The sequence below is a fragment of the Lepisma saccharinum genome, chromosome 1 (assembly GCF_977018435.1).
Source record: "Lepisma saccharinum chromosome 1, izLepSacc3.1, whole genome shotgun sequence".
Lineage (NCBI taxonomy): Eukaryota > Metazoa > Arthropoda > Insecta > Zygentoma > Lepismatidae > Lepisma > Lepisma saccharinum.
In genome coordinates, this window is record NC_139229.1 from 182029107 (window position 1) to 182044145 (window position 15039).

At 38.9% G+C, this 15039-nt stretch overlaps 1 protein-coding gene across 1 annotated transcript in view; it reads left to right on the top strand.

The window, feature by feature from the left end:
- Positions 1-15039, top strand: part of l(1)G0020 (RNA cytidine acetyltransferase l(1)G0020) — a 63884-nt gene that overhangs the window by 10658 nt on the left and 38187 nt on the right. Inside the window, exons 6-8 of the mRNA XM_083143905.1 lie at positions 7459-7663; positions 11355-11476; positions 11897-12033. Of these exons, the coding sequence (XP_083000031.1) occupies positions 7459-7663; positions 11355-11476; positions 11897-12033 (464 nt within the window). The remainder of the gene's footprint in view (positions 1-7458; positions 7664-11354; positions 11477-11896; positions 12034-15039) is intronic.

Here is a 15039-nt window from a genome sequence, read left to right on the forward strand (position 1 = left end):
TCCTTTGACGTCTAAAATGGGGCAACCAGTTCTGGATATATTCTTAAAAACGAACAAAAACCATAAAACAAGTAAAAAAAAAGTGACCCTCGCCCCTTTCCCCAGCTCATTCTCCGCCACTGGTGTGCACGGCAATGTTGATAATTGCAGAATTCAGTTTTTTTTCTTTTTTCTTTAATGCTGTTGTCTGCATAGGAAATATTACCCGTATTATTGTCTGTTGCATGGTAAAACGTAAAGAAAGGGTCATTTCTTTCTTCTTTATACTGCTGTTAAAAGTTCGTCTTCCACAGTTGCGTTATCTTTAAAATGCTGGGATTTTTCTCTTCCGCCACCTGTTGCTCGAACTTCCAGCCGGTCTCCTTGTTTTTACGATGCAGCTGGCGCCAGTGTTTTGTCTAGTGTCTGCAAAGCTCTATCTTGCCGATAACAGCGATGACTCATCCAGCACAAAGAAAAAGTTATTGTTTTGAATCTCGCAAAGCTGTTTTGATTTGACGATAACGAAATTCGATCTCCAGAAAGGAAAACAAGAGTTAAAACAACTTCATATTCTGCGCCTTCTGATAAGCAAATCTGTAAATTTAATTTATTTGCATCCGCTTTTCTTCAGAACCATTCATGTGGAGAAAAAAAAAAGTGTGTTCAATGTAGGAATGGTCGCTGAGACCGATTAAAAATACATTATTCAAGGGGAAAACATTTGGAGGGGTGGGTGTTTGACATCGAGAATACTCCTAATCCAACATTAAATGGTCGATTAACGTGAGAGTAAATAACGATCTACCATTTTGATATGTGAAAATGAGCAGTTTCATAAAGCTTGTTTTCAGTTCATTTTATGCTGATGGGCTAATCGGGACTAAATACATATGCAGTTTAAAGTGAAATGCAATTCCAAACCCGAATGATTATGATTATCGACTGGGATGCTTTTTAATGAGGTGTCCTAGAATACGCATTGGGTGAAGACAGATCGCATTGGGTGAAGACAGATCGCAAGTTGCGCGTTTCCTTTTTCACACTGGATTACAATGCAAGTCAAGGAAGGAGTTTGGACTGCTCCCTTGAATGGGGAAGGGGGGAGGGTGAATGAAGTTGGTTGAAGCAAAGAAAACTTGTTTTTTTTTTTTTTTTGCGATGTATTTTACACAGCCGAACCAGAACGAAAATTACAGCCCTGCCTTTTTTTTTTCTTTTTTTTTGTCTGGTGCCTAGAAAGGTTGTGTTGTTTCTCCCGAGAGATCTAATCTTACCAGTTAATCTTGTAACAGACAATGCTCCAGTAGACCCGTATAAAATCCAACATTCATTCTGCCCGATTATCTCCAGACTTTTGCTGTCTGGTGCCAAGATCCTTCGAGTTTCGCTTGCAATAAGCGAGAGATTGTTTTCCTTTCCATTGGTCTCAGTGCAAACGAGACTGTGCACAATTGAAACGAAGTAACATTATTTTAAATTCTCTTTTGTGTTCTATTTTCCTTCTCACAACATGCATCCTGTGCATAACACGTTGTATAACTACCAGGATAAATGGTGTTACCATCTCCTAGGCATCTTTGTGTCTGTTTGAGCTCCCTTTAAGCCGAAAATTGGTGCAAATTCCAATAACGACCCCTTCGAAATAACGACCCTTTTCCTGGGTCGTTGTAAGTCTGTTGTGGTCGTTGAATCGAGAGTTGACTGTACTCTCAATTTATGTTCCTCTTTCAATGTAAGGGACCAAGTTTCACATCCATATAATACTACAGGCAAAATTACTGTTTTGTATATTTTAACTTTTAGTTTCTTAGATATTAAACGAGAAAACAAAAGTTTATGAAAAGAGAAGTAACATGCATTTCCTGAATTAAGCCTACTTTTTATTTCCTCTTTAATATAATTTTTTTTTTGTTAATATTACTCCTAAGTATTTGAATTTGGAAACTGTTTCCAGGAATTCCGACACAATACGTGGATGGTGCGGCGAGCATTTTCATCCATAAACAGTAACTCCGGACCAAATGTTCCATGGAAATTGCAAAGTGTTGTTTTTCTCAATTTTGTATGGGGCTGAAGCTTCATCAACTGCTCTCTGCATATGCCAGTGTAGCATGACAAAGCTTAAATGAACTTGGGACAATGATGTGCAATAGAGATATTTTATTGTATTTACTCTCAAGATTTACAATATTTTTTAATACTCTACTGCTCTCATAATCCCTTTGTGTTCCTTAAGTTTTGTGGAGCAGTGTAAAATAATAGAAAAGCAATAAATGCTGAATCAAAATAATTTTGTCATTACCTTGGTGATGAGAGATGAGTTTTCTACAATAAATTTGGATACTATAATAGAAATTTTAAGGTTAAATGTAGAATGTAGATAATTTTCAAGGAAAATTATACATTCTCCATGACATCAATATTATCAAGCTTTAGTGACTCTTTCAAAATTAATGCTTCAGATTAGTTCTAATACATACACAGAAAATTGTAATTATTGATTATGAACCCACTCTGCATAAGAAGCATTGCAACCTTACTTATGTATGTTTTACCAAAGAAAGTGTGCACAGGATATTTTAAGTTGCTACTGTTTTCCTACATTTTAAGGACATCAGGTCTCCCAGCTTTGAATCCCAGTCTTGGCATGGGTGTTATTTGTAAGTGTCCCTTGATCAATTTCATCATATGATCACTAAAGCCCGGATTTTGATGTAATATCAACCCCTAAAATATGTACATAAATATGTAATAAAAATGTCTGAAATATGTAAAAAATATGTAAATTCATAATGAAATATGTACTATAAATATTTATTCCAAACGTTACTTCCTATTTTTGTTACATTTTTTCCTCACAAAGGGATATGTTTATTTCAAAAAGACTTACAAAAATTGAAGTTACAATATTACAATGCTTACATTAAGTATTTTTTATGTTCTTATAGAGCAAAAATATTAACCACAATTTGAATACATTCAATATTTAATATACAATGTCACCAGGTACTATTCAAAATGTTCAGTAGTAAATTTTTGTTGCCCAAATTTTTCACTCAAAAAGCACTTACAAAAATTCAGGTTACCTTTGATCTTGGGGCAGGCACTGTATTTAATTATTTAACTTACAATATGTTACCAGGTACATTTCCAAATGTTCAGAAGTAAATGTTTGTCGCCGATCAGATAATATGTTCTTGTACGCAGAGAAACTTCTCTCCACGTCACAAGAAGTAACCGCAGCGTACTTCAGGAGGTGAATGTGGTCGGGAGAAATATCATTGGGAGGGTTAACTGTTTCACCATTGTAAATAAGCTGACGTACCCTGGGTTTCTTTCAGTCACTGCGTCAAATTTTCTTCGAGCTTTCTCTCCCACATCTCCTCCAACAGCAGACAGTTTCTTTCTTGCATCCTCATATACATATATCCATGGCTTCCAGGAGAGGAAGCCCAACAGTTTCAAGTTTTTTTATGCTTGTATCAATCCAACCAAAATTGCTGTTTATGTATGCCATATCGCAAGCAAGTTTGGTGCCCTTGAAGAGATTTTGAGCAGTGCGTACCGATACAGCTGAGTCCGCCGAAAATGAGTCAAGCACAGATTTCACTTCTTCAAAATGTTCGTTGTAAAACTTACTTGCCCGGATCCAAGTGCCCCATCTAGTAAGAATAGGTTCCGGACGAAGTGGTACACCTGGCAATTGTTCCTTGTAAACTTGCACACATTGTGGTGCCTTCAGAAACACCTTTTTCGTGGAAGAAATAAGTTGGTTGATTCCGGGAAATTGCCTCTCACCTCCTCAGCAATGCGTTGGAGAGCATGTGCCAAGCAAGTAAAGTGGATCAAGTTAGGATAAAACCCTTTAACCCATTATGTACCAGCGTCCTATAAATAGGACAGTTGATTTCTTAATTTTTATTAAATGTAAAACTAAGATTATGAACAAGCAATTGTTTTATTATTCAATAAAGCATATTAATAACTATGTTCATATATAAATATAACAATTTGGGTTGAGAACAGCATAAGTAAAAGTACAGTTAATTAAAGCAATATTTAGTACTATGTCATGCTATCAGTTTCATTCATCTAGTTTGCAAACAATATGCAGTAGGCGTGTAAAAATGCTATACATAACTTTGAAAGGGTCTCCATACGATTTGTATGAAGAATATCAAAAACCCATGACGTTTTTGTCTTTGTGGAATGGTAATGAAGTTTGCTGTCCTATTTATAGGACGCTGGAACTTAAAGGTATCAATTTCAACTTTTTCCTCACAAATGTCTCTAGCTTCGTTGCAAGAGAAGATAAACGAGTAGCTGCGCATTCAAAGCCATTGTGATTTTTGTGTGTCAGGAGGTAACGGCTTGCATGTTGCAGTGTCCAATATCCATCATCTTACCTTTGTCGACATGTTTAGAAAGGGGCTTACAGCAAGTGAAATAAAGGATATTCTCCTTGATCCAGCCGTAGCTGACAACTCTGCAGAACTGAGTGGTGGTTCTGCCTCCCGATAATGACATCATCAGCGATGAAGATATTTTTAAAGATGATCAAATAAATGATGTGGAGGTTTCAGATGTTCCTGGTGAGTTACTTTTGCAAATTGTACCAAATGAAGGAAACATGGAGTCTTCGTCTTTGAATGTGGAAGAACCTGAAGAAATCCCTACACCTGGGGAAAACCATTCGATTTGGATATAAGATGTGGGCTTTGTGTGGTGAAAGTGGATACTGCTTTAATTTTGACCTATATTGTGGCAAAGACATAGCACACAATGAAAGAGAAGACTTAGTTTTGGGTTTCCGTGTTGTGCTCAATATGTTGGAACCAATTCAAGAGCCAAACAGCTACTGGGTATTTTTTGATAATTTATTTACCAGCAGAGACTTACTTGTGCACTTGCAAGACAAAGGCATTAGAGCTACAGGTACGTTGAGACAGAATCGCCTTAGTAAGTGTCCCTTGAAGGATTCAAAAGAATTGAGTAAAGATGCAAGGGGCACATTTGACTACTATTTTGATGTGGAAGGAGAGATACTATTTGTCAAGTGGAACGATAATAAATGTGTTGCTATCGGTACCAACTTTGATACTATTGAGCCATTGTGTCAAACTTCACGATCGAGCAGAACATCTAGAGCAAAAATTTCCATCTCTCAGGCACATATTGTAAAGACATATATATATAATAAATACATGGGTGGCGTTGACCACCACGACTGGCTCGTAAGCAAATACAATGCTTCGAGGTAAAAAAATGGTATTGGTGTCTCTTTACAAGAATGCTTGACATGGCAGTTGTAAATGCGTGGATTGTGTACAGAAAGGTATCACAATCAGGAATGGACTTGCTGGAATACAGAAGATCAATTACTTTGGCATATTTGAAGGCAGGACAAGGACGTCCATCTGCATTTGGAAAACCCACGAAAACATCATTACAATCCACTTTTCAAGATGTGAGGTATGAAGGCATTGGACATTATGTTGTGCGAAGAGATAAACAAATAAGGTGCCAAGGACTGAACTGCAAATCTAAACCCTTAACATTTTGTGAGAAATGTCAGGTAACATTGTGTAAAGATTGTTTCACACCTTACCACACGCAATAAACAACCAGAGTTCCATATATGTATTGTTTTCTTTTCTTATTATTTGAAAATGTATGTGTATCGTGTGTATCAAATGTAATAATCAATAAACAGAGAAGTAGTAATACAACTTTTAACCAAGCTATGAAACTTCTTATATTATCTAAGGTTCTGTCAGAAAGGTACATATGTTGAGTATGATACCCTATTGTACCAGCGTCCTATTTTTAGGACAGTTATTTATATGAAACTGGTAACAGGTAAATTTTTTATTGCTGCGTGGATCACTTTAAAACAACCCCCTTATCATATCCAATCAGAATTTCAGTCAATAAAATCAAAATAAAAGGTGTGGTACTTAAAGGGTTAAGTGCCGTAGCAGCTTTTAACATGTATGACGCACTGTCTGTGAACATGAGAAGAACTCTCTCTTCTTGTACGCCATCCGGATACAACAATTTAAGACTGTCATTCACAAATCGTGCTATGGTGGAATGATTAGTACGCTCTAGAACTTTGCATGCAGTGATATGTGGTGTAGATGGAGAATCAGCAATTAGCGTTCCAACAATGAAATTACTTACATACCGTCCCAAAGCATCAGGTGTTTCGTCGATGGAAAACCACACATAGGAACTGCCTACTTCTGCCCTAATTGATTCTAAAGTTTCTTTGTAGGAATGTGGAAGATATCGCTTTCGAAGGGTTGACTCGTCGGGAAGTTTACGGCCACAATATTTTTCCAGAAAATCCCGGAACTTAGGTACTTGAATTTTATACCAAGGGATGTTTGCTGCAATCATTGCTTCGCACATTTCCTTGTAAAACACACTGAATGAAGAATCCTCTTGCATCTGGGTTAGTAAAACTTGCTTCTTTTCACTCCGTAGTTGTTTGTTTTTCACATGAAGTGAAGTGCGAACATGTTGATCTAATTGAGACTTCATAGTGCACCCTACTTTTTTATCGCACACTCGACAAAAAATAACTTTACCATCCGTAGTAAATGCATCATCGACTGCTATCCAAGATCGCAACTTTTGAGATAACGAGGAGGTAGGCGGAGCCATACCAGCTTTCTACAGCTAAAACACTGTTTAAATACTGAGGCAAGCTCTTCTTAAAACTCCAATGGTTAAAATGAAAAGGCGACGAAATATATATACGAAATTCTACGGTTGAGTTAACAATACTTCATTCAAGATTTGTCGCCGCCGGCTGCAAAAATCAAAACGATCACAACAATGTACGGATGAAAGGTAAGTGCCTCTCAGCGTTGTACTTGCCGCCTTCCATTGTTGGTTCTCTTCGTTCGCTGTGTGTTGCTTGCCGCTCCATGTTACAAACTGGAAACTGAAACACTGTCGAATCTTGATGTAATTGTTACGATGCGGCGAATCAACGAACTGCTATGTACGTACAACGAAGGCAAATCCCACTTTTAAGTTACTATATATTTTTAGACCTGGAAATGGGGAGGGGAAGTGAGAAGATACTTTTTTAACTAGTAAGCCAAAAGTTCATTGGATTTTCCTCTTAAGGACTGTTTTATGTAAAAAATATTTCATATCTTAGGAATATGTAACATTTAGTAAAATATGTAAAAATATGTAATATAAAACTTCACTGTGACATCTCTACTGACGTAATTCGTCAATATATTTTAATTCCACGCTTGTACATATAAAGGAAAAAATATGTAATTACATAGAAATCCGGGCTTTAATGATCACTCATCCACATCATTGAAATTAACCAAAAGTGGCAGAAAAACGAAGCTCCATAACAAGAATTAAATGAAACCTACATTTTAAGACTGTGTATTTTAATTTTTCCTGCATTGTCTGTGAATTATTGTCTTGATATTTTATACTCAGGGTAAAGCACTACTGAAGTTCATTGAAGCGATATCTGAAAAGACTCTCCGCTCGACTGTGTCTCTCACAGCTTCAAGAGGCCGTGGTAAATCTGCAGCTCTGGGCTTAGCTATGGCGGGGGCCGTAGCTTTTGGATACTCAAATATATTTGTTACTAGTCCAAGTCCAGAGAACCTGAAGACGTTGTTTGAGTTTGTGTTTAAAGGTATGTATTATTTGTAGAGCATTGAAAGTGGTTTTAACTTAAACACATGTTTCTGCAGTCACAATCTTATTTCTTATTGTTTGTTTCTACCTTTGTATTATATTTTGACAGCTTTTCAAATGTCGAATAGAGCAGAACTAATACTAATTTATAAGCATATCATCCAAGAGACTAGCTAACCACACAAATGATGAAGGAGACAGTAAACAGTTACCACACGAAGAGAAATCATTCTATATTTCGCAATCTGAGTTGCATTTTCAAGGTAGAAGGAAGAAAGATCGGCGTCACATGGAGTAGAGGCACAGAATACTGACCGTAGCGTCTCTACTATCAGTATTGCCAGAAACAGTTGATAGATAACAAAAAGTACTTTAACCAGTGTTTACTGTAAGGTGGGTGAGTAGTTTCGAGGAGGAGAGGTAAGGTTTACTGGTTGGGTAGGTTGATTTCCGGGGGGGTATAGTGGCGTGCATGCCTGCTATATAGGCCCTTTCCCAAAACAGTTATTGAAGGTGGTGTTATGGCTGTTTGGGTGGATGGCAACTGTGAAATCAGAGTTTTGGGTGGAGGAAGGGTGATTATTGGTCCTTAGGTTCAAGGGGGTGGAGGTTTCGCCTAAGTAGAAGTTGCCGCAGATTGGGTGTGGAAGGGGTGGAGTGTTTTGGACCAAGATGTTCTTGAGGTTGGGGGGGCGACGGAAGACTACCCTAGGTTTATCCCGAAAGATGTCCCTGGTGTCAGGATCACTGTGCAGGATGGGGAGGAGGGAGTGGAGGGTATGTCTGATTTTCGTAATGTGGGGGTGGTATTGGGTGATCAGAGTTGGAGGGTTGGTTTTGGGTTGTTTGGTGCGGTTGTGGAGGTGGCTCTAGTGATTTGTTTGTTGATGAGGGTGGAGGGGTAGCCACGGTTGGTTAGGGCTTGGTGCAGGCGTAGGTTGTAGTTTTGGCGGGACGAGGGGGATGAGTTGAGGCGCTGGCCTCTGAGAGCAAGGGAAAATGGGATGGCTTTTTTGGTGTGGTAGGGGTGTGAGCTGGAGTAGTGGAGATACTGGAGGTGGTTGGTTGGTTTGATGTGTTTGGAAGTGTCCAAGTGGTCTCCCGCAATGTGGATGTCCACATCTAGGAAGGTCACTTGGTCTTTGGAGTGGAACCAGGTGAATTTGAGGGTAGTGAAGTCATTCAGTTGGTTTAGGAATGTAGTGAGGGAGGGTTCGCCATGTGTCCAGAAAAGGAAAATGTCCCTCTGGCTAAGATTTATCGAACCACTTTTTTTAAATGGGAACCTAGGCATGTGACACATGAAATTACACTGGAAATAGCTCGCAAACGTGATGGTAGCATTCATTTTTTGCAAAACTTTATTCATGTTCATGCTACAGGGTGTTAAAGAAGTGTTTTCAATGGTTTCTCTCATTGTTGCAGGATGTTAGACGATATGCTCAATGTGTCCACCATTGTAGGCCAGTGGCATATTGAATCTAGTCACCCATTCCTGATGGACTTTCGATAAGATGTCGGGTGTGATGCTTGCACAGCACTCGACAATTCTGTCTTTCAAATGTTCCATATCACGAATTTTTACGGAATAGAGCAGTGATTTCACGTGGCCCCACAGATAAAAATCGAGGGGGCAGGTTCTGCGAGCGTGGTGGCCATTCCACAGCCCCCCTGCGACCTATCCATCGATTGGGAAACTCGATGTTCAGATAGTCCCTAACATTGTGACCAGAATGCGGGGGAGTGCCGTCATGTTGAAAGAACTCAGGGAAACTGCCATCCTCAATCATGAGAGATGGAGACACTTGTGTATCCAGTTAGTTCAAATAATCCTCGGCATTGAGGGTACCGTCAATGAAGAAAGGTCCTATCACACGGGTTTCCCATATGCCAATGCCACACCATACCATCACTTCTGAACAGAGGACTGTCCCAGATGTATCCACCCAATGAGGATTCGATTCAGACCAGTATCTCATGTTTTGTCTGTTCACCTCCCCATTGAGATAAAAGTTTGCTTCATCACTGAACACCTTGTGGGGAAAGGTAGGGTCTTGTAACACCTTATGGGACATTTCTTCTGCAAATTCAACCCTGCAGTCAGGATCGTCCTCACTCAAATGTTGAAGTAACTGGATCTTGTATGGATGCCATTTGTGCCTTTTTTAGAATCCTCATAATGGAAGCACGACTCGCACCATTAACATTAGCATGACTACAGTGCGGACTCAACGTAACTGCCGCCAACACAGCTGTTGATGTCGCTTCATCTGTGGCTACCTTAGACCTACCTGATTTGGGCCTGTTTCAACAGATCCAGTCTCTCTAAACTTAGAGATAAGTTTCCGCACAGGACTGTCAACACTGGGAGCTTGTTCTGAATGACGCTGATTGAACTCATGGGCAACGACTTTTGAGCTTCTTTCCCCACATATCAGGATGATTTCCACGCGTTCTGCTTGTGTGAGCTCCATTTATTAGTGCACCTGCAACAATGAAAGAAACTGTTGAAAACACTTCTTTAACACCCTGTAGCATGAACATGAATAAGATTTTGCCAAAATGAATGCTACCATCGTGTTTGTGAGCTTTTTTCAGTGTAATTTCATGTGTCACATGCCTAGGTTCCCATTTAAAAAGTGATCTCGATCTAAGATGGCGGCTTTGAAGGTTGCGACCATATTTCAAAAGCGGTTCGTTAGGTTTTCACCCATCCCCAAACTACACGAACACACATCAAATTTCAATAACCGCATGCATTTCCACACTTTTGGACCACCCTGTATATCCTTTTGCTTTACTGGAACTAAGAAAGTTGGGACTAAATGTAAAATCACAGTTCCACTATATTGGTTCATCAGCAAAATTGCTAATAATGCTACTGATCTATATATTTTAAAATAGTCTGTAATTCAGTGCATTTTGCTTTTGTATTATTGTTTTTATGGGGGATGGAGTGATATAAAATTTACAGATAACCAGTATCATACTGATTGATTCTAGAATTGTTTAAGCTCCATGAAAAAAGCCTGAATTTGTTATTAATTAATGCTTCTTGGTTCATTCATGTGACAAAGTGACATGGTTTCTGATGGATAATCATCTCTGGTATTTCTGCTGTTATCCTGGAGACTAACCAAACATGTAAAATGTTTCTGCAGGAGATAACTAGCTCCACGAACCTTCTCATCGCAATTCTCAACTCCGTGAGTCTTGCAATGATTTGACCTCAAGTAAAAATCATCATTGGGCTTTCAATGGACCATTTTGCAATCTCTTTGCACACCATGAACATAATCGACCATCTGTCACCCTTACGCACACTGTGCAGTAACTTCTGTTAAATTCATGCCAATGAACCAAGTGAGTCAAAGTGCAACATATTTCCATTACAGAATGTACTCATTGAAGGCCTTACAGAAATAACGATACTATCTGCCGAAATATTCTACAAGTGTTAGTTATGTTTGTCCATTTTATGCTCAGAAGGGTTAACCAGAACTAGACTTACAGTTTAAAGTTGGATCTAAGTGTCTCCACTGTTGATTGTACCCCTTGATTACAGGACCATAGCATTACCACTACAACAATGTAGAATTCCAGTAGTAATTATTTGTTCAACCTTATTTCATAATTAAAATTTCCTAAGAAGTTAATGTCTGTGAATTAATTCTTTCTTTTCTACCCAGGTTTTGATGCACTTGAGTATCAAGAACATTTGGACTATGACTTAGTACAGTCTACAAATCCAGATTTTAACAAAGCTGTAATTCGTGTCAATATTTTCCGGGATCACAGGCAAACAATACAGGTGAGTTTGTGTGTTTTTACAGCCCCTCTTTTCTACATGTCCCTTTTTCTTTCTTTGTCTTTTCTCACTCCTTTTTCCATTCTCCTTCAGTTATTTGTAAAAAAATCATAAAATTCATTTAAAAAGAACTTATCATGATCTCACTAAATATGCACATGTGTATAATGCACAGACTGGTTTTTGATGGGGAAAAGAAACAAAACAATTATTGTAAATTCCCTCTTATTTTTCCATTTTGCTGTGTTTCATAATTTGAGTAAGATTTCATTTTGTTTCTTGCTCTCAATTTTTTTATATATATTTATTATTAAATTAGGTGTTAGCTGTTTCTTTACTAAATCTTGCTGGCATGTGCATCACTCGTGAATTTGTTCTATGGTATAAATGAAGATGCATGTAATATGTTTCATGTTATTACAGTACATCCATCCTACTGATGCACAGAAATTGGGACAAGCAGAACTTGTTGTGATTGATGAAGCAGCAGCGATCCCTTTGCCCCTTGTGAAAAGTTTGCTGGGGCCATATTTGGTTTTCTTATCATCAACCATTAATGGGTATGTAATGTTTTTGTGTCAGAATTTTTCAAAAAAGTTTGTCAAAATTCTAAGTCTGCTTTATGCTCAGATAGGCTAAGCATGACTGAACAGTCAGTTTAAAGTGGAATCGAAACTAGTGTGCAATGTGCCTCCACTAGGAATGTATTTTTCATTTAATTAAAACAATCTCAAATAAATCTTATTTGTTATTCTACACTGAGTGCGCACTGAATGGCGACCACCTACCTAATAATTTGATTGTCCACCTTTGGCTCGGCAGACGACCTGGGTACGATGTGGCATGGATTCAACGAGTTTCTGATATGTATCCAAGGGGATCTGATGGCATCTCGTAACGAGCCAACTGATGTGTGCAGGATGCATGGGGGGAGTTAGGGGGACAATTCATGTGCTGCATCCATGTGGAGTGTTCCTCCAGCCAAGCAATTACTGTCCCTCCTCGGGGGCACCGTGGAGTGTAAATGGTCCCTTACCACCTCCTGATACACAATGGATGTCACACAGCGGTCCATACACACCAATGGTCCTAGTCCATGCCAACAGAAGCAACCCCCACACCATACAGCCACCCTCACCTGCGTGTACAGCACGCACCATGCAGGAGAGTCCATAGCCTCATGCTGTTGGTGCTAAACATGCAAACAGCCATCAGAATGGTGTAGCACAAACCGTGATTCATCAGACCAACACACACTTTTCCAATCGTCCACAGTCCAATCAGCATGCTTGTGTGCTCAAGCTAGATAAAGTCGACGGTAACGCTTTGTGATGAGTGGGTGACAAGTGGGTCATCTGCTGTGGAAGTTAATGCAAGCCAGTGTGCGCCGCACAGATGCATGGGATATGGGTGTTGTGCATCCACTCTTGTAATGGTCTCATATTTCCTGGACACTGATGCATGGGCATGCACACAGGGAGCAAGGGGGGAAGGGTGTTGCAGTTGCCCTCCCTAATCATGGACATTCTCAGATTTTTCCCACGAAGGGACAAGCAAGGTATTTTCCATTGGGCATATTACCCCAATAATAGTGTTGCCCCCTCACAAAACACCACTTGATTTTGAAGTTATCGCATATTAATTAATGTAAATTACTGTGACTGAAGTCAAATTATACGTGTAAAATATATACTTTTAGGTTGACATTTGTTTTCGAAGGGAGACGGTTGGTCATCCTTGCCCCCCCCCCTTCTCTTTCCAGATGTCCATGCCCCTATATTATTATACTTTCACTTAGAAATTTAGGGTAGAGGAATCTTATTGTTGTTATTAAACAATATTATACTTTTAAAGAAAATGAAGTATTTTGAAGCCGATTAAAGTTCAAAGCAACTACGGGGGAAGGGGTGAGTGGCACAACCACAAGGGGACAGGGGACATTTCCCTTCCCCAACCTTTGATGGAAATCAATTCTAGGGGGACAAACATTGAAGTAAGAGAATGCACGACTAGCAGGATTTAAGAGTATAGCAGGACAAATGGATACTGAAGATGGAATTTGTTTTCACGTCTTTCTTGCATTACTTCTTCCAGGCAGCCAGGAACACCTGCAGGGGCCACAGAGGGCCACTTTCCCACTAAACTTCAAATTTTATACAAATAAAAATTATTTTTCTTGTATGTATGCATTGCTTGCATTGTAGAATTATTTTCCTGTAGTTTCCGGTTATTACAAGCATAAGAAAACAGTTTTTCGTTGTGACGTTTTAGGAGAACACACGCTCCCTTCATCAGACATTTATTTTCATTTTGACTAAAGATACAGTTATAACAATGGTTAGCAGTTTTTTAAACAAAAAGAATCCCTTGTATAATGGATGTTGTCAATGTTACATTGTTGTAATATAGCAACTTAACTGTGAAAAGAAGCAGTCTGTTTTCTTTTTATTTTAGTCAAAATAAAAATAAATGTCTGATGAAGGGAGCGTGTGTTCTGAAACGTCACAACGAAAAACTGTTTTCTTATGCTTGTAATAACCGTAAACTACAGGAAAGTAATAAATAAAAATTCATTTCATAAAATTTTCTTGCTCGCTTGCTTTCCTTACAGTCTTGTCAAGATCAGAGCAGTAGTATCTAGGGGTATGCGAGAGTTGTCCCTCTATTCTGAAAGATCTGAATGAGAAAAATTGTAAAAGAGGGCCATGGCATCCCATGATTTTTTTTTGCATGCTATTAAATCAATACTGTTTTCAATTTATATAAATTTGGATCGAAAAATTTTGTTGCTAGCTTTGCTCGCAATTTCTTTCTTTTCTGTAATGCATTGTGAATTACCAGAGGAACAAGTAAGAACAACTAAGTACTTCAGACTGTTGCTGCTATAACAGTTTGGTTTGGAGGAAAAGGAGCATGCACATTTCAAAGACAATTTATATCACTTCTGCATTTGGTTTGTTATGGAGCAGATTAATTGATTGTAATGCATTTAATATGTTATATAGATATACACACACACACACACACACATATGGACGGGTTAAAGTTACAGTGGTGTAAGTCACTTTGTAAAAAAAGAGAAGACAGAAACCAGATCGAGATAAGTCAATCTGTTAACAGAAAACGTGAAGTAAGTCAGAGATTCATTCAACTGGCAACAGATGACAGTTGAAGTTCTAGTGATAAAGGAAACAGCTGTTGTGTTGCTCAGCACAGTGCTGTGAGTCAGACTCTTTGCTTTTTCTTAAAAAGTGACTTACCCCACTGTAACTTTAACCCATCCATATATACCCATCAATGCCATAAAACAAGAGTGAGATAAAATGAGATTTTTCTTTCCCGACTGAACTTTTCATCAAGGCTTTAGCCCCCCCCCCCCCCCCCCATCTAATCAGAGGGTCTGCGCACGCCTATGCACTGATGGTGCGTTCAACTGTCACAAACTGTTTGACTCGATGCTCTCCCTGCGGTGTCACCTTCCATTCGCCCTTGCAATTCTGCTCCTTGGTGGTCATTCCCCTGCTTCCTTCCCACACTCTGTACACCTTCACTATGCTGGAATGGGA